Below are 19,824 nucleotides of genomic sequence, written 5' to 3'. Positions count from 1 at the left end.
ATATACGTCTTATTATACCCCCACCCCCATCCTTATGGAGAGTGGGTCCTGGGTCCCAGTCGTCGGGGGCCGCTTGCTTGCTCGGCCATACCCTATTCCTTTCCTCCTTTTTGTTTGTTTTTGTTTTTGTGTGTGTTGTTGTTGTTGTTGCTGAAATATCATATTAACCCAGTCCTGTCCTTAAGAGGCTGACAAACCATGCCTGTACAGGGCCGGACCAAATGAGTTGTAAGGGGGGGGGGGGTTCCTCCTTTTTTTTTTTGGGGGGGGGGGGGGGGCAAATCAGCGAAGTGGGGAAGCCACAAGCGCGCGCCTGCGCATGCTCCCCCGGAAAATTGTTGAAAAACGGTTAAAATCTGTGCAATCTGGTGCATTCTGGGCCTTGTTTTGAGGGTTAAGAGCAGCATTGTTTTGATGCTAAAACTAGTAAAAGTCAAAGCGGCAAGGTACATGCTTTTTCCAGGGGTGGGGTTCCGGAACCCCTGGAACCCCCCCCCCCCCCCCCCCCCCCCCCTGGGTCCGGCCCTGCTGTAGGACACTAATTAACATGAGATGGTGAGCGGAATCGTTTGCGCGTTGAGACTGAGCTTTCATTTTGAATGTGATACTGAAGTTAATTTGCTAAATGGTTCAACAAAAAGTTCCTACGCCGCACGGGAAGAAGTCGGGCTATTGAGTTGTTTGTATGTGTCCAAGTGGAAGGATGTTCTGATCTCACGCAAGAGTTTGTGCTGGTTAACACGGGAAGTAGGGTACATCTTGAACCCAAGGAGGTTGGTTGCTTGTTATTGTTTATCGTCTCTTCAGCATTTTAATGATAGTCGAGAACCCAAGGACGTTTGGTAAAATCGTGCAATTTTACAGCACAAATCCAAGCAAAGTGTTGCGAGTGGGTATTTTTACGCATCCCTGAATACTATACATAGTATAAATATGTATCATTCCTTCTGTGTTAGGTCGAGGACTAGGTTTACTGGCCGCATAGTGCGCTCTGAAATCGAAAGTGTCAAGAAAGGTAACTCTATTCACAGAGCGTCTCGGCTAGCAAGACGGAAGTCATGTGATTGTTGGTTTGGGTCAACCAGTGTCATGTTTTGATCGAGACGAAAATCTCATCATTACAAATCTTAGATTTACAACGTTCCTCCGTCAGCCCAGTGACTGATTTTCGAGTAAATGCTATCGTATGTTTATTTTGAACTGTCTCTTGTTCATGTACTCCAGCTGGTTTGAAACGATAGATGGTAGAAGGGTATGACTGGGGATCGTTGCCCTGTAAGTGTAAAGGGATTTCCTCACGAACGTAAAGAACTTAAGAAGAATTAAGAAGACTGAAGACTTCTGAGCGGATAAACTGCAAGTGCAACCCCATTTTTGCTTAGACATTCTGTTTCGAAATAAGGATTGAAACGCGATTATTAAAATCTTTCACTTAAAATAAATGATTTGTGAGAGTGTCACATGATAGAGGAAGAAACTACGTTTTCCATATCGTATTTTTCTGCCCCAAAGTGTGTAAACCACAGGTTTTAACTGTGCGTATAGTTTGTGGAGATTTGATACTGGGTGATGTTGATCAGTTTCTTTTGTAACTAATTGATGTCTTGAAATTAACACAGAAGATAAGGACAATTAGTACATTGTAAATCTTAGATGTACTGATGCAGAATGAAGGGTATATATATAATTACTATAATACATAGATTTTACTAATACTAATACTATATAAGTTATTTTACACAGTTTAGCTCCATACATAAAATGTTTGTTTCAGTTTCATTAGTTGCACAGATTTCTTAAATGTAATTGTATTAATTTTGCTTTGTGCTAGTTGTTTATTTTTACCCAAGCGCATATATGTGTCTTTTTGCTGGCCAGGTTCCCTGAGCAACAAAGGGGCGTCCAGAAATGGCGGATGATCGAGAAATTCTACGTGAGGTGTGGGATGGTCGTATCCCTGTCTGCTTTCTGATGGCACATGAAGAGATAGAAACACTGGAAGAACCAGAGCCTTATTTCGTAAGGAACTCTTTGTGGCTTTCTACGGTTAAATACATGTGTGTTTACAATTATACTAGTTGTAGAACTGTGCATCTTCTTGCTATGCCTGCAGTACTAAAATGCAGTGTAACTGTAACTGAATTCGTTCTGATGGCTTTATAGTTGCATTTCAGTATTTAGTTGTCAGTGTTTTGGCATTTGTCCTCTTTTACAACACTTCTGATCCTTTGCATAAAGGTTATACACTTAACAGTTTTTCTGATCATACAAACGTGTTTATTACAGCTGCTAGTACCACGACAGAGCTATTTCCCCTTGGTGACGGACAAGGCTCACCGTCAGTTCAGCAAACACCTCAGCCCAGAGAGGCAGCAGTCAGCAGAGATGTGGCTAGAGTTTGATGGGGAACCGCTCAAGTGGTGGGTAGAGGAGAGAACCTCCCCAACCCCCCTTTTTGTCATAAGACCTGGGCGGGGATGTAGCTCAGTCGGTAGCGCGCTGGATTTGTATCCAGTTGGCCGCTGTCAGCGTGAGTTCGTCCCCACGTTCGGCGAGAGATTTATTTCTCAGAGTCAACTTTTTGTGCAGACTCTCCTCGGTGTCCGAACACCCCCGTGTGTACACGCAAGCACAAGACCAAGTGCGCACGAAAAAGATCCTGTAATCCATGTCAGAGTTCGGTGGGTTATAGAAACACGAAAATACCCAGCATGCTTCCTCCGAAAACGGCGTATGGCTGCCTAAATGGCGGGGTAAAAAACGGCCATACACGTAAAATTCCACTCGTGCAAAAAACACGAGTGTACGTGGGAGTTTCAGCCCACGAACGCAGAAGAAGAAGAACAAGAAGTCATAAGACCTGATTTAATCCCCACCTGAACCCCATCCAATATTCCTTACACAATGAAACCCCCTTTATGATCTCCTCCCCCTCCCCCCAAGTTAAGAGAGAAGTTATTAAGACTCCCTATCCTTTAAGAGTCTGTTTTCTCAGACTTTCTGTTCAGAACCTGTGTAAATGTACATTGTAGTTTGTACCACCATTGTAAGACTCCCTCTTCTCTTAAGACCTGATTTTCTGAGATTTGTGAAGGTCTTAAAATGGGGGTTCCTCTGTACACAGCATGTTGTAACATGTATTTCAGTAACAACGGTTATGTGACAACAAAGTTTCCATTCACATAGTTCTCTGTTCTTGTTTGCAGAGAACATGTATATGGACGCCCTGACACTTGCAGGAATTTAATTTATATTTATTTTCAGGAAAATTGTACAGATCACCAGTCACGGTTCATTTGTTGCATTTTTTCTGTGTGTTATTTCAATCTTCTGCTGTTTATTATGTTTTCTTTTGTAATATTGTAAAGAATATATAATTATATTGCTCAATTGTATCATGTATACGTGTATGTGTTTGTGCAGGCATTATCCTGTTGGGGTTCTGTTTGATCTCTACGGCAGTGCTAGGACTTTGCCCTGGACTCTGACAGTACATTATCAGGTTGGTAATGGGGCGTTGACTGCAGCAGAATGTCCAACAAAAAAAAGAATCCTGTGTTCCCAGTAACCTTGACAAACTGTATTTTTTGTGTTTGTTTTTCTACCTTCAAATGTTGTATCAAGTGATGTGTAGATTGGAAGGAGGTATGATTGGAGCACAGAGAGGGAGGGAGACAGAAAGAGAGAATAAGATGAAGAGCACCCAGAAAAACTGCTTACTCCCAACACCTTTTTTTATAAGGCCAAAAAAAAAAATTGTCTGTTTCTGGTCACCCGACCGACCCTAAATTTCGGCGCCGACCCTAAACTCTTTTTTTTCCAAACTCGTGGTAAAGGACAGGGTGAGAAAATGAACAACAAAAACGTGTGAAAACGAAAGTCCGCTGACGATTTGTAAATGTGTTGAGTGTCTTGTCTCTATGTATAGTGAATCCAGTCTCTTTGCGCGATTTTTAAAGTTAGTTTTATTGGTCTACATTTGGGGTAAAAAAATTTTTTTTATAAAATAATACAAAAATCCCTACCTACCGACCCTATTTTTTTTAGCCATTTTACCAGAAACAGACAATTTTTTTTTGGCCTGAGGCATAGTATTATACTGTAATACACAGATTAAGTGCTTAAAGCGCTTTGAACTTCGGATAAGGCGCTATATAAATAAAAAGAATAATAAAAAATTTTTAAAAAATAAAAAAAGTGAAGGGGTAGGTCAAGGTTACTTTGGCATTGTGAAAAACATGAAAAATCTCCAATGTGAGCTGCAATATCAGTTTATTTATGATGAGAAGAAAGATAAATAAAAAGAAAACACACCAGTAACCAGGTTAGGTACGTTTATATCTATAAGTATAATCAATATTTCGACACGTTACTGCCTTCTTCAGGATGGTAAGCTTATGAGAAGAAAGATAGTATATATAAGTTCTTTTGCGTGCACTAATGTGTCTCAGTGCTGGAGGCGTGTTTTTTTTTATATTACAGAAGTTGAAGTATGTGTTGAGAGTTGCTTTAGAAAATGCGGACCGCACAGTGATTATTTGGCGGCATTCGTGATTACGATATTTGTTCGTACACTTTCTTTATCAGTTTTTTGTTCAAGATAACAATGAAAAGTGTACTGACCAGAAGTAAACAGCAACACCAACAATCAAACAACGAACCGGTGTTGACAATACATCTTCCTCAACAATAAAGTCAAAATAAGATATATGAATTTTTTGTGTTGCTGTTTTCTTATTGTGAGTGCATTTTCATTGTTTTTATGTTTTAGTTCTTCTCATCTGCAGTCTCTTGTTCTGTATCAGTTTTTTGTTGTTTGTCCAAACAGAACTTTCCAGAAGACGAGCTGCTTCACTGTCCGTGCAAGGAAGCAGTGGAGGCACATTTCATGGCGACAGTGAAAGAGGCAGACGCAATGAAGCACCGCGGTCAGATCATCAACGGCATGCAGAAGAAAGACCACAAACAGCTGTGGACAGGAGTACAGAACGGTCAGTGGGCAAGGGAGAGAGAGAAAGACAGACATACTGAGAAAGAGAGAGAGAGAGTGTGTGTGTGCAGGCTTACATCAGTGTTTTTGTTCAATCACACAGCAAACAGAGCACCACAAACAGCTGGGCGGGTAAATCTTGGCTGGTGTGTGTATGTGTGAGGTGACCAATTACATCACAGACAGGTGTTACTATTACCATGTACCAGTCTTTTGCCCAAGTAGAAAGAGGGGGGGGGGGGGGGACGGCTCTGCTGACTAACACACCAACTCTCTCCATCTTTATGGAATCATGTGGTTGTATGTGCATTAAAATACTGTAGTAACAGCGCTATGTGCATTAAAATACTGTAGTAACAGCGCTATGTGCATTAAAATACTGTAGTAACAGCGCTATGTGCATTAAAATACTGTAGTAACAGCGCTATGTGCATTAAAATACTGTAGTAACAGCGCTATGTGCATTGTGTTTCAGATAAATTTGACCAGTTCTGGTCGGTGAATCGCAAGCTGATGGAGAGCGAAGGGGAAGATGTGTTCAAGCACATTCCATTCAGGATACACCAGGTCTGTGTTGACTCACCCATTTACTTTTAGTGCTAAAATCACAAAACCAGAACTGTGGGTTATGAGAACGTTTTATTATTAACAAAACAAAACGTTACATTTACAGCTTGTTCACCCATTTGTACAAATTATGAACTTGTCTAAAAATCGTTGATGAATCTTGGCAGTTGCATTGATGATTTTGAGAGGTTTATTATTTTTACCATAAGTGTTGGTCTGTGTGTCTGCGTAAAAGACCAGTGGGTCGACGTACTGTAAACATAACGTTTTGTTAATAACCTACAATTCTTGATTTTTTTATTCTGAATTTTGGAACATTAGCAGTCTATCTGTTTTCTGAATTTAGGGGTAAAGTAAAAACAAGCATCAATTCAAAACATTCAGCAGAAAATAGAGCATTGATTCTGATTTGTTTATTCATACTTTTGGTTGCAAGTACAGCGGAACCTCCCGTAACGACCTCTCCCAAGAACGACCCCCTCCTTTTGCCGACCGAATTTCTCGGCACGGATGCCTTTTACTATGTAACTAACCTCCCAAGAACGACCCCCTCCTTTTGCCGACCGAATTTCTCGGCACGGATGCCTTTTACTATGTAACTAACCTTCCAAGAACGACCCCCTCCTTTTGCCGACCGAATTTCTTGGCACGGATGCCTTTTACTATGTAACTAACCTCCCAAGAACGACCCCCTCCTTTTGCCAACCGAATTTCTCGGCACGGATGCCTTTTACTATGTAACTAACCTCCCAAGGACGACGACCTCCGTTTTCAGACGACCGACCTAATATCAAAGGGTCAATAACGACTTTGACCTTTTTATCAGCAAGTGTCAAAGTTCGTAATTGCCCAGCACACGCACGCGATTAGTCACGCATCAAGAGTCAGGAGCGGTGGTCTGTGGTCAGCGGTGCGTGCAGGTCGAGTGGCCTACGGCTGTCCTCTTCTCACTTTTTGCTGTCACAATTGAATGACTGCCCTTGAAGTAGGGGAAGGGGGGTGGAGGGGAGGGGAGAGAAAGGGAGTGGAAGGTGTTGGTAGGTGCAGTTTGAACAACAACTCAATAATGAAGGCGTCAATATTGCCCGCCTACCCCATGGCGTTCTTTTTGGCTAGTTTGTTTGCGTATGTATTCTGTGATTTTGTGCTCACCACCTGTGTAGATGAATAATCCTGAATAAACAATGGAAACACTCCCCTTGACTTGAGTTTGTGAGTTGTTTTGTGTCAAAGCGCTCTGTCTTAGTTCAACTTCATTTTACATTTTGAGAGGTTGTGTGTTAACATGGCGACTCCAACAAAAAAACAAAAACTGTTGACGCTAGATTAAGACAGGGTCATAGAAAGAAGCAATAAGGGCGAGACTGCGATCGCAATCGCTATATGTCTTGGAGTTGGAAAAACGCAGATCCAAACCATTATCAAAGACCAGGAAAATATTTGGAACAGGTGGGAGAACGGAGAAAGTTGTGACCGAAAGCATTCTAATAGAAGAAAAACTTGTTGTAGCCTGTTGCCTGTGTTTTACCAGAGTCAACTTGTATACTCTTTAGACATGTATAACTACATACACGTATTATACCACAGATTTTGCAGTCTCATTGTGTTTAATTCTCTGTGTGTGTGTGTTATCTGCCCGTTTTCAAATGGGAACAAAAATGGTATAACGAACCCAAATTCCAAGGGACATAACTACGGAAAATCAAAAAGACTTAACTGCACAACAGTTGCCTCCCCTGTCAACAAAATTAAAACCTCCCAATAAAGACCCCTCCTTTTTACGACCGATTTCTCTGGACATTTTCAAGGTCGTTAGTGGGAGGTGTTACTGCATAGTCAAAAGTATGGTCACCCTTCTATGAAGCTGTAGGAGTGCATGTTCCTACGATTTCTTTCTTGACTCTTGTGTAGTAACAGGGGTGGTTGTATATTCTCCACATAGTTGAAAGATTGTTGAAATTGTCTGTAACTGGCAGAACAAATAACTTAACTTTTGACCTGCATTTGAGAGCAGTTTGTTTATTTTATTCGGTTATTTTATTTTATTTTACATCATTTTTTTTCTCTAGAATCAGTGTCAGTCTTGCGGAAACATATGGTGTCAAAGTCTTATTCTAAGTTGAAAAAACACAAATGCATGTTTTTCATTCGTTTTTTTCAATCTGCTTTTATTAGTTCACTTTTTTGCAGTTTTTGTTACCTCTGTTGTATTGTTTGTTTACAGCCAAACACATTACCAATACAGAAGCTGTTCAAGCCAACAGATGATAATGGAGAACCACACACACTGGAACACTTGTTAACATTTGCAGTGCCGGACCTAGAGTGGCCAGGTATGTTCATGACTCTGTCTTACTGAACACTTGTTAAGATTTGCAGTGCCGGACCTAGAGTGGCCAGGTATGTTCATGACTCTGTCTTACTGAACACTTGTTAACATTTGCAGTGCCGGACCTAGAGTGGCCAGGTATGTTCATGACTCTGTCTTACTGAACACTTGTTAACATTTGCAGTGCCGGACCTAGAGTGGCCAGGTATGTTCATGACTCTGTCTTACTGAACACTTGTTAACATTTGCAGTGCCGGACCTAGAGTGGCCAGGTATGTTCATGACTCTGTCTTACTGGAACACTTGTTAACATTTGCAGTGCCGGACCTAGACTGGCCAGGTATGTTCATGACTCTGTCTTAGAGCATCTTGGTGTGGCTGACGGGGTCTATATCGACCAAAAGAGTGGGATTCCCTGTATCCAGGGAATACCGCAGGGTGTAGTTCCTGTAGCGTTTCGCTGATATCGCTGAAAGTCAGGTGGTGCTTAGCGACATCGGTAGAATGTGATGTTTTTCAATATTTTTTTTTTATTTCTTAGCAATTGGAGTATGGTTTGCAAGTTTTATTTATTACAGGGAATCCCACTCTTTTGGTTGACATAGACCCCATCAGCCTTAGTTTGGGTGTTTGCTGTTGAAATCTGTCTGCGAGTCTCTTTGAGCGCGTAGCAAGTCTCTTTGTAAATGAGCTATGTGTCTTCATGTTATGCTTCGGGGTATATGTTTGCAGTGGTGTGAATGTGTGGTATTGTTTCTGTCTTGGGTCTGTTTGTGCATCAGGGATGTGTGTGAGTGTGTTTGTGTGTGTGTGTGTGTGTGTGTGTGTGTGTGTGTGCATGCAAACACCTCGTTGGGGTTTGAGAGCAGGCCAAAGATGAAGAAGAAAGTAGGTGTGTTGTATAAAAGTTGCTAGCCAAAGCAACCTCACATAGTAAGAAAAAGGATAACAATTGGTGTACAGTACTTCAAAGCTTCACCAGCAGCTTGAATCCACCATTAAAAATGTTTCTTTTCTTTGTGATGTTTTGTAAATCTTCACTGATGACGAACATTTTGCTTTGCTATGTTTCAGATGCGCTGAAATCCAAACGGGTTTTAGTTCAAGGGATTGAACCCAGCCTAAGCACCCCTCTGTTATGGATGAGTGAACACCTCAGCTATCCAGACAATTTCCTCCATGTCTGTGTTGTGCCCAAAGTGGAAAATGAAGACTGATTTCACTTGGGATGCGGCAGACAACTGTGTACAGAGGAACCCCCCTTTTGAGACCCAAGAAAATCAGGTCTTAAAAACGAGAGAGTCTTAAATGGGGGTAAATTTACTGAGGTTATGAACAGAAAATCTGAAAAAAATAGGGTCTGGAAAAGGGGGGTGTCTTAAAATGGAGGTTCTACTGTATTTGTGAGCCCTTCTTCATAAGACTTCAGCGGTTAATGGCTGTTTCTCATGATTGTTCCTTTTAAGGCTGAGAAAGAGGATTTATCTCATGCCAAACCTGAATATACAGACTACAGTCAAACATGCCCAGGCGACACCTATCGATAAATGACCGCCTGACCATAACAACCACCTCAAAAGATCCCAGACGAACTTTCCTTTTTTATGTCCAATTTATCTTTCCGTAGCAACCACCTGCCTATTACGACTACTTCTGGGCGGTCTTTGTAAACAGGTTTAACTGTATTTACAATTACCTGTGTATGAGTTTTGTTAAACTCGTTTCTGATTTCAAAAAAGTTCACACAAATACGGGATCATACTTGGAATACCCTTGAGATGAGTGCTCCCAAATTTATTATGTACATTTTCAAATAAGTCTTTGGCGTTGAAAGTTCTACTGTTACAGAACTTTGATATTGTGGTCTCATGTTTGAGTATTCCAATAATTGAGAGGCTTGATCTTTAATTGTTTATAGAAATTATATGAATATTGAGTTTATTTTCCTAATAAGTTCACAAGTAATGGGTTAGTGCATTTGTAAACAGGAATCGCTTGACAAGTGGCCCCCTTCATCCCCCCCCCCCCCCCCTTCCTCGTCCTGATATGGCTCTACGTAGTCGGCTGGACGTTAAGCAACAAATAAACAAACAAACAAACAATCCTAATAAGTTTTTTTGCCAAATACGAACTGTTGTTAGTTTTCTTGATGTGATAATTTGTTGATGCAGCTGGTGTGTTCGTCTCCAGGCTGTTTGAGGGGACATTCCTTCCTCGGTACCGGACCCTGTTCACCGCCACAGGTCTGTCCATGGCTTTCACATGGAATTAGAGCATCCTTTCACATGGAATTAGAGCATCCTTTCACATGGAATTAGAGCATCCTTTCACATGGAATTAGAGCATCCTTTCACATGGAATTAGAGCATCCTTTCACATGGACACATACCAACAATCAGTCGCAGCACTGCATTCTGTGCCAAGTGGAAAGTTTTTGCTGAAATAATTTAGCTGAGTGACATACAGGCTGGGGAATTACTGTCTTAAATCAGCCGGGGTCAAGGGTCCGCCAAGGTCAGGGTGGGCTGCAGGAGCAACGCTTCGCTGGGGGGGGGGGGGGGGGGGGGGGGGCATCCAAGATTGTTTTGATTTCTTGTGTACTCAGTCTATGGAAAGTGATCTTTTCATTCAGGGTGAAAATTCAACTTTCACTTGTTGGAAGTAAACACTCACACACACACTCCCTCTTACAGTGGTTGGATTTAATTTTTCCTCAGAGGTTTTTTTTCCTCCTCGGAAAACCAATCAGGTTTCCTGTGAAAGTCAATGTGGATCCGAGGAGAATTCCCCAGCCTTGGCATACTTTCCATACAACAAAATTCCCCAGCCTTGGCATACTTTCCATACAACAAAATTCCCCAGCCTTGGCAAACTTTCCATACAACAAAATTCCCCAGCCTTGGCATACTTTCCATACAACAAAATTCCCCAGCCTTGGCATACTTTCCATACAACAAAATTCCCCAGCCTTGGCATACTTTCCATACAACAAAATTCCCGCTCTGCGCAGGAAGAAGTCAGGCTGTTGGTTTTTGGCCTGTGCTCAGGTGGAAAGATGGACGGGCGCAGTGGCGTGGTGGTAAGACGTCGGCCTTCTAATCGGGAGGTCGTGAGTTCGAATCCCGGCCATGGCCGCCTGGTGGGTTAAGAGTGGAGAATTTTCCGATCTCCCAGGTCAACTTATGTGCAGACCTGCTTAGTGACTTAACCCCCTTCGTGTGTACACGCAAGCACAAGACCAAGTGCGCACAAAAAAGATCCTGTAATCCATGTCAGAGTTCGGTGGGTTAGAGAAACACGAAAATACCCAGCATGCTTCCTCCGAAAGCGGCGTATGGCTGCCTAAATGGCGGGATAAAAACGGTCATACACGTAAAATTCCACTCGTGCAAAAACACGAGTGTACATGGGAGTTTCAGCCCACGAACGCAGAAGAAGAAGAAAAGGTGGAAAGATGCTCTTATTCCATGTAAAATCCTGGACAGATATGTGGTTGTGGTCATGATCACTTTCATGAGAACAAACTGTTTGATGTCCGTTGTGTTGTGAGTAAGTTTCTGATTCTTCTTCCCTTGAAAACAATATCTGCTTGTTGACTGTTTGAAATATCTTGTGTAGATGAACCTTTGAGGGAGAAAGAGACTGACAGAAAAAGAGAGGCAGAGTATGAAATTGAAAGTGTGTGTGATTGTCCGAGTGCGAGTGTGACTGTCTTTGCATGTCTTTGTACGTACCTTTGTTCAGGCCTGTGATTGCTCACAATTAAGGTTTAAATATATTAGCAGCGCGTTTCTCATGAAGGAAAATATTGTGGCAATAAAATGTTGTGTTCAGCTTAACATTTGGTTTGGAGGCTTTAAAGAAGTGTGTGTGTGTGTGTATTACCTGCTTGGCAACCAAAATTTCAGTTTGAAGTTTTCAAACACACATTTTAGTTTTGTGCTGATTTGTGCTAACCATTTTCTTTTCTCACAGGACACAAATAGTCCAACGTACAATTTATTTGAATTGATTGCAACAAAACCACAAGTAGCATTTTAAAAAACAACTGTACATTATATACATAATAGCAACAAAAACCAAGTATGTGGCCCAAAAGGGCATTCCTTAACTGTACAAAAAACAACTGTAATGCTGTACAATACATACATGTACAAACAAATATTTACAATGGACATCAGCAGTCTTTGCATGTATCACAGATTTGTACCCGATCAAACACCAAGAAGATCAATATAAATTTCACAAATATGTGATATACAATAAAGTCTTTAAACTGTACGTATTGTGTGTAGATCTTAAAACAAGTCACACAAAAAAAGGATACTTTCGTTTGGCAAAGTTTTCAGCAGTACATGTATACATTTTCAGGGTGGATAAAATACAAGTCACAAAATCATACTTTTGGCTTTTGATCATAACAGAAAATGGTGCAAAATTTGATGCCACTTCCTTGATGTGTCATGATCAAGAAGGGAAATAGGACATGGCCATACTTCAGTCAAAGGTACTTCTTCTTCGTTCATGGGCTGAAACTCCCATGTTTACTCATATCATGTTTTTGCACAAGTGGTTTTTTTCCATGTATGACCGTTTTTATCCCGCCATGCAGGCAGCATACGCCGATTTTGGGGGAAGTATGCTGGGTATTTTCGTGTTTCAATAACCCACCAAACTGACATGAATTACAGAAACTTCTTCGTGCACACTTGGTCTTGTGCTTGCGTGTACACACGAAGGAGGATAAGCCACTAGCAGGTCTGCACATAAGTTGACCTGGGAGATCGGAAAAATCTACTCCCTTAACCCACTAGCAGGTCTGCACATAAGTTGACCTGGGAGATCGGAAAAATCTACTCCCTTAACCCACTAGCAGGTCTGCACATAAGTTGACCTGGGAGATCGGAAAAATCTACTCTTAACCCACCTCTTTCTCCAAGATAAACTACGACGGATGGCGTCATGTTTTCGTCACCCAGACGACATTCTTGTTTTTTCTCTCCGAATTTTGGGTCTTAAGCAGTCTATCTGTTTTTCGATTTCTCAGTGGGAAAGGAAAAGGGGATCTGACTATGCAAGATTTAAACCATTCTTCATATCACGATTTTCCCCAAGAGGTAAACGACCAACCTGTCTAAAATATTGCATCAAACGAATAAGATTAACTGTACATTTTATACAACCTGCTGCGGATCTCACTGTTCCAGAGACACACTTCTGAATAAATACCACTATTACAATATTTTTCTCAACGCATTAACCACATTCAGAAACAAAATCACCTCGTCTATGGTAATTAGCAAAATAAATCACAACCGCATTTATTTTTGTTTTTAAGTAACAAGCCTTTAAAGGCAAAATCCTGTCTAGAGTGAATTCGTTGCCTTAGAAATGTATGCCGTAAACACTTTTATCAATTGTTGTGCCAGCAGAAGCAGCTATCACACAAAACTTGACAACATCATATTCTTTGGTGACAAAACAGGTGTCAACAAATTGGAACATAAAAAAAGTTTCAAAACTTTGCCATTTCAATTTTCTTTCGAGTCCTTGAGCCAGGTTTTGCAGTTTCACTCTTATATTGCCATGGACGCTGAAGAGCCTAAACTCAAAGTCACTGTGGATGAGAGAGGACTGACTCATGTAAGCACAAATTGCAGGTTTTCGGCTCCTGTTTGCTCAGCATCGCAACTGTTGTAAGAACTATATGTGGATTCAGCACCAGCTAGTGAAAAATAATATCTCCTTCAAATTACATTTAACTAATACATTTTAAGCAATGCAAATGTTTAAGAATATCAATTGCAGCATTTTTTCTGAAAGAAGTTTCCAGCTTTTTGTGTGTGTTTCTTTTCATGGGCTAATTAGCAGAAGCACTGTAATACATTTTGCTTAATAAATCTTTCATTTCAAATTGCTCAATACAATCATGAATTCTTCTTCTTCTTCTCGTTCGCATACAATCATGACTGATGTCGAGACAAAGATACCCAGCTGATTTTTTCTTCCTTCTTCCCCCCCCCCCCCCCCCCCCCCCCGACCTTTTCTCCCTTGTACTTTGCCTTTCTGTCCTTTGGTTTAAACAATGTTTTATTTCTGTTTACATGTTCGTGAAATTTCCATTACCACAAAGTGAAAACAACAAGCCTATACGGCTAATGGTGGTGTTTTCAAATCAAACCTACAATCAGAAATAAATACGAACATGTCTTTTAATTTTTGTTTTTTCTGTCCAATCTGTTCTTTTCTTTTCTTTCCTTTTATATTACGCTTCCATCTCCGCCTCGCGGGCACTCATGCGACCGCTATGCGAGTCCTGATCCATCAACGGTGACTCGAGCGAACCGTGATCCATGGCCGGTGGGGTGCCGGGGTGAGCTGAAGCTTGTTGCGGGATTGAGGTGATGGGTGCAGGGGTCTGCGGATAGTTGACGGTGGAGAGGGGGTGCTGCTGCTGGATGTATCGGTCGATCAACCAATCTGGCCCCTTGTTGTGGAAATTCTTGCTCAGCTCAAACAGGTTAACCACAGAAATTTTCTGTTTTTGTGGTTAAGGAAGTGATGGTCATTTGAATTAGCTTGCAGGAGCTAGAGTGCAAACACAAATAGTTAAATTCTGTGTGTATTCTACCATGCCATCAAAATGAAGACACATAAAATGTATGGTACTTATCATAACACTTTGTACCCCACCTATGTTGACCAAGTTTTTTTTAGCCGAGACCAGCTGTGCTGCAGCAGGTCACACAGAATTGTAGTAACTGTGTATCAACACGCTGGAATGCAGGTGTTAGATTGACGTTACCTGAAGCGACTGAAGCCAACAGTCTGAGCGGATATATCCGTACCTGGTCAGATAGAGCCATATGAGTGGGTACGGATATATCCGTACCTGGGAGACAATGAGATAAGCATTCTGTGTATAATATTTCATGTCTCAAATTGGAAAGCAAAAATGGTCTAATCAGAAATTACTCAACAGAAACAAGCATAGTTTCTTTGGATTCCCAGCCCAGAATGAAACAATAAACTTTACCATTATGTCCGGCCTTGGTAAGCAATATGTCACTACATGGTTTATATAGTGGTTTGTTTTGTCATCAAGTCAGGTGATTTTGCACAAACATTATTTCAATTAATTTTAGTGCATCTTTGTCACATTAATGCGTTCACACATAATGTGCACATGTAACACGCACACACACACACACGCACACATACATGCACACACACACACTTACACACACACACACATGCATACATGCACACACACACACACACACACACATGCACACACGCACACACACGCACACACACACACACACGCATACATGCACACACACACACACACACACACACACACACACACACAAAGGATACATTGTTGTGAGGAAGGGGAGGCAACTGGAAAACGGATGGAGGCTGGGTTAGCCTCACTTCCGTCGTACCTGGCAATGACACAAGAATGGTTTGGTCATCAAGAACGCGCTGGATGCTTCAGAGAGTTACAGACTTATTGTGTGGATATGAAGCTTTCCCAACCACATACCTTTCATTGATAAATTCTTTCTCCCTGATTTTAACCATGGATCTTCTTTTATATTTTCAGCGGTATTCCATCACGACGAAAATTGGATGCTTCAAAAACGTTCAACGTAATATCAGAAGCACAGTATCAATCTTTCCCCATTCTTGGTCTTGTATAAAATGTTGTTTGCTGATTTTAACCACAATCTTCTCGTGCGTCTGCACTTGTATGTCTGCGCCGGATAACAGAACGGTCAACTTTTTTTGGACTGAATCAGGTTTTCTTTCAAACATCTCACAAACAGAATTGAAACTCTGGACTATTTTAACCAATGTTAAGTACTAATTACTCTTGAATTAGCAAAGACACCAACCTGTGGGATGGAAATACTGGTGAGCGCGTGGGTTGAAAACATTGCCCGTCTTCGTAGGCATGAACAGTGCTGGCAGACACACATCTGAAAGTAAAACAACCACATTCATTTTATTTCATTCAATTTATTATCCCATTGCTGGGAAATTTCAGGTCCCTTCCTCCCAGTGGAAAGCTAGCAGCAACAAGAGTTGCGCAAAATTCCCAGGAGTGTGTGTTTTAGGTGTAATCAGCCACCTGAACTTAAAGCTGTGGTCTATTTATGACTTTCTGGGGCTACGAGGTTGAAAAATAGGGACAAAATCATGTACAGATTTCTGTGCAGCAAACACTACCCGAAACCCCACCTATACGGCGTGTATGACCTTGAGAGCTTCAGTCAACGCTTGAATTTTGCAGTGGTAACATCTGGTTTGCTCTCGCAGAGCTGAGCATAATTGTCAAGAAGGAACGAGCAGAAAAAATAAACGACTTGGCAGGGATTCGAACTCAAGGCCTCGGGGCCTCAAAATGTCGGGGCCGATGTCTTAACCGCTAGGCCACTTCACCAGTGTTGTCAAAGATAAAAAATTGATAATTTTATATCATTCTACGCTTGAATTACCATTCATGCGTTGCAAAAACGTAAAAATTGACATTAAAATTTGCCTTTATTTGCAAACATGTTTTACGGAATCGCAGTACATGTTTACACCGTCATGCTACACAACATTCGCGCCATGCAAATAGCTGCGATATCTCTATTTACAACATGCAAGAAAATGACAAGAACAGTAATTGAATCTCTCCAAAGCTCTGTGCAGTTGAAACCAGACATCTAAGAAATAGTTATACATGTATTCACTTCTGAACAATGGGCAGATAGAGATATAAATCATGCTGCTTCAAGAATAACATAACATGAATTCATATCAATGTTTTTCCTTCTTTTTCTCAATTGGTGCAGTGGCCTAGTGCATGGTTAGGACATGAGACACGAAGTCTCAATAAGGTCGAGAATTCGAATCTTCGCCGAGGTGTTTATTTTTTTCCCTTGATCTCTCTTGAAGATAAAATATGATCAGTCTTGAGAGAGCAAACCGGAGGTTATCCCTGTAAAATTCAAGCGTTGACTGAAGCTCTCAAGGTCATACACGCCGTATAGGTGGGGTTTCGGGTAGCGTTTGCTGTACAGAATTCTGTACATGATTGTATCCCTATTTTTCAACCTCGTAGCCCCGGAAAGTCATAAATAGACTACAGCTTTAAGGCAGAATGACGGAGGTTTTGTACGTGCAACTGGGGTGACACAGGGGTTGGACATAGATACCGTCTCTGAGTCTGCACATTAAGTTGACCCAAGTCAATCCGTCCTGGATGGATTCAAACTCTAGGATCACAAGTCTAGTGCTCTAGCTACCAGCTGATGGAGCTGTGTGTTATATGTTGTGTTGCGTGCTGTGATGTGGTTCTTATTCTTCACTGCTTAATTCTTTTGGTCCTTCCTTCTCTGGGTGAATGTTGGAGGAGGGGATGGGTGTCTGTGCATGGACATCTATTCCCCTCAGTTAATATTTCCGTCAATTTGTTCTCTTCCTTCTATTCCCCACTCTTCTGTCCGTCTTTGTTTCTGTAAACACTGGATTCCCAGTACGCCCTTCTTTTTAAATTTGCCCCCACTAGCAGAATATTTAAGGTGAAAAACACATAAAAGACGCCCATTGTGACAGATTTTCATGCATGCACTTGTCACATTCAACAATCTACACGTTCATGTTGGGCTGGATGTATCCACCGCTCTTCTTTCTTATCATAGTTTAGAACCTATGATGTATTCATTGTTTTACCATGAAAAAAAAATTAGAAACATCATTAAGTGTAAATATGACACTCACCTTTCAAAGCGTCATACATCTGTTCCTCTCGCTTGCTAATCTTGTGTTGACCGGCCAGTTTCTTTTCTATGCTTTCTTTGATCTCACGTAGCGTGCGTTCGTTCAGCTCCTGTTTGCGCGCCTTGGATTCTTCCTCAAACAAGTGCAGACGCTCAAAGAACTGAAAAAAAATCAAGCAACAGAGTTAAAACAAAACAAGGGCCAGATTGTATTGCATCCTTTTAAGAAGGCCCAGATATGGTTATCCACAGGTTGCTGGTACAGTGGTACTCTCCTTCAAAAAGGCCCAGATATGGTTATCCACAGGTTGCTGGTACAGTGGTACTCTCCTTTCAAAAAGGCCCGGATATGGTTATCCACAGGTTGCTGGTACAGTGGTACTCTCCTTTCAAGAAGGCCCGGATATGGTTATCCACAGGTTGCTGGTACAGTGGTACTCTCCTTTCAAGATGTCCCAAAATCTGTGAGTCTTAAAATGGAGGTCAATTTACGCTGATGGGGTCTATGTCGACCAAAAGAGTGGGATTCCCTGGAGATTTTCAATAAAACTTGCAAACCATACTTGAATATCTAAGAAATATCAAAAAAGATTGAAAAACATCAAATTCTACCGATGTCGCTAAGCATCACGTGACTTTCAGCGATATCAGCGAAATGCTACAGGAACTAAACCCAGTGGTATTCCCTGCATACAGGGAATCCACCTACAGGGAATCCCACTCTTTTGGTCGAAATAGACCCCATCAGCTCAATTTGCAGGGATCTGAACTGAACATGTGAAAAATCAAGGTCTTTCAGGGGGGAAGCCTTACATTGGCTGATCTTACACTGTAACAGCGGGGGTTCACTGTAAACAGCAGAATAAAGAAGTTCATAAACACTAGAACACCTGGGTTGCAAACACAGGATTGTGATGTCCTGATCACATCAGACTACGTCATTGATACATGTACGCGTCATCGCCCAGCCTCGCTCTGGGCAGACGCCATATTAGAACTGATGAGTAACACATGCCTACCACAGCGTCTCATTAAAACCTTCTTGTTAAAACACATGAGCTGTGTTTTGTTCTGAATTACATGTCCACTTACAACACTACAAGGATGAAGATCGTAACACCTTTCAGATGTTTCAATATCCACAGAAATCTATTGGTCAATAATCTCACCAACCACACATCCTCTCATCCACCCACCGTCATACTTCTTAATGTGACAGAACAATGTTTGATATAATATAATACTCACATCTTGCGGCAAGCTTTCTCCCCACTTGGGCAGTGGTCGTCCTATTCTAAAGTTACGCTGGGGTTTAAGAGTTCTGGGAGGCAATGGCCTGCAAGAAAGAAAACAAATGTGATAATTATAGCTATTGGTATCACATAGTTCAACATACAAACAAACAAGCTCATGAGATACACACACTAGAGCAGACAACCAGCTCCAAGTATTTAGGTGTAGATATCTGTAGTGACCTTTCATGGAAGTCCCACATCGACCGTGTTACCAAGAAAGCAAACGGCGTCCTCGGATTCCTGAAAAGAAACCTACGCACAACCAACAAGAAGACCAAGTCCAACGCATATACTTCACGCTCGTACGACCACACTTAGAGTATTGTAGTGCAGTTTGGAACCCGCACACCGTAGAGATGACTAAAAAGGTAGAACAGATTCAACGTAGGGCAGCAAGGTATGTGACACACGATCATAGTTATGAAAGTAGTGTCAGTTCCATGTTGCAGTCACTCGGATGGGAAACCCTAGAAAGTAGGCGCACCAAGACCCAACTCACAATGCTCCACAAAATCATCAACAACCTGGTAGATATCCCCCCAGACCCCTACCTCACCCCTGGCACTGGCAGAACTCGATCCAACCACAACCTTAAACTTTGCCAAATTTCCGCCCGTACAAACTATTTCAAATACAGCTTCTTCCCGCGTACCATCCCCGTGTGGAATTCCCTCCCGGCAGCTGCTGCCGAGGCTCCCTCTCTGGTATCTTTCAGAGGGGAGCTCTCCAAACTCTCATTCTAACTCCTCCCTACTCCTTATTTTATTTCAAAGTTAGAGTAGGGTCTCAGTTATATTCAGTTCCTCCTTGATCGTTTTGTTCCGTTTGACTACTTCCTTTATGCTTAAGTCTTTTCTATCCTCAGTTACT

The 19,824-nt window shown here is 41.6% G+C and overlaps 2 protein-coding genes and 1 long non-coding RNA gene across 3 annotated transcripts in view; 2 read left to right on the top strand and 1 right to left on the bottom strand.

Annotated features, from left to right (window-relative positions):
• The window catches only part of LOC138963223 (uncharacterized), a 174,464-nt gene extending 162,739 nt beyond the window's left edge, over positions 1-11,725 (top strand). Inside the window, exon 2 of the long non-coding RNA XR_011454753.1 lies at positions 9,849-11,725. This is a non-coding gene — a long non-coding RNA (uncharacterized lncRNA). The remainder of the gene's footprint in view (positions 1-9,848) is intronic.
• Positions 1,049-11,725, top strand: LOC138963222 (autophagy protein 5-like). The gene is made up of 8 exons (XM_070335281.1): positions 1,049-1,184; positions 1,879-2,019; positions 2,287-2,420; positions 3,424-3,502; positions 4,829-4,991; positions 5,466-5,557; positions 7,782-7,890; positions 8,961-11,725. The coding sequence occupies exons 2-8, from the start codon at positions 1,909-1,911 to the stop codon at positions 9,101-9,103; spliced, it is 831 nt and encodes a 276-aa protein (XP_070191382.1). The 5' UTR covers positions 1,049-1,184; positions 1,879-1,908; the 3' UTR covers positions 9,104-11,725.
• Positions 11,726-13,914: 2,189 nt separating this feature from the next.
• The window catches only part of LOC138963218 (uncharacterized), a 23,554-nt gene continuing 17,644 nt past the window's right edge, over positions 13,915-19,824 (bottom strand). The window contains exons 15-19 of the mRNA XM_070335275.1: positions 18,908-18,995; positions 17,661-17,820; positions 15,788-15,871; positions 15,267-15,334; positions 13,915-14,424 (exon numbers count right to left, since the gene is read on the bottom strand). Coding sequence (XP_070191376.1) covers positions 14,152-14,424; positions 15,267-15,334; positions 15,788-15,871; positions 17,661-17,820; positions 18,908-18,995 — 673 coding nt within the window. The 3' untranslated portion in view covers positions 13,915-14,151. The remainder of the gene's footprint in view (positions 14,425-15,266; positions 15,335-15,787; positions 15,872-17,660; positions 17,821-18,907; positions 18,996-19,824) is intronic.

This window comes from Littorina saxatilis, linkage group LG3 (genome assembly GCF_037325665.1).
Source record: "Littorina saxatilis isolate snail1 linkage group LG3, US_GU_Lsax_2.0, whole genome shotgun sequence".
In the NCBI taxonomy this organism is placed as follows: domain Eukaryota; kingdom Metazoa; phylum Mollusca; class Gastropoda; order Littorinimorpha; family Littorinidae; genus Littorina; species Littorina saxatilis.
This window is presented reverse-complemented; position numbering and strand designations above follow the sequence as displayed.

Excerpts from the sequence above, each read along its gene's own strand:
- LOC138963222 (XM_070335281.1), top strand. The coding sequence starts at position 1,909 with ATGGCGGATGATCGAGAAATTCTACGTGAGGTGTGGGATGGTCGTATC. Across the intron at positions 2,421-3,423 it reads GATGGGGAACCGCTCAAGTG|GCATTATCCTGTTGGGGTTC; the intron begins GTGGGTAGAGGA and ends GTGTTTGTGCAG. Across the intron at positions 5,558-7,781 it reads TTCCATTCAGGATACACCAG|CCAAACACATTACCAATACA; the intron begins GTCTGTGTTGAC and ends GTTTGTTTACAG.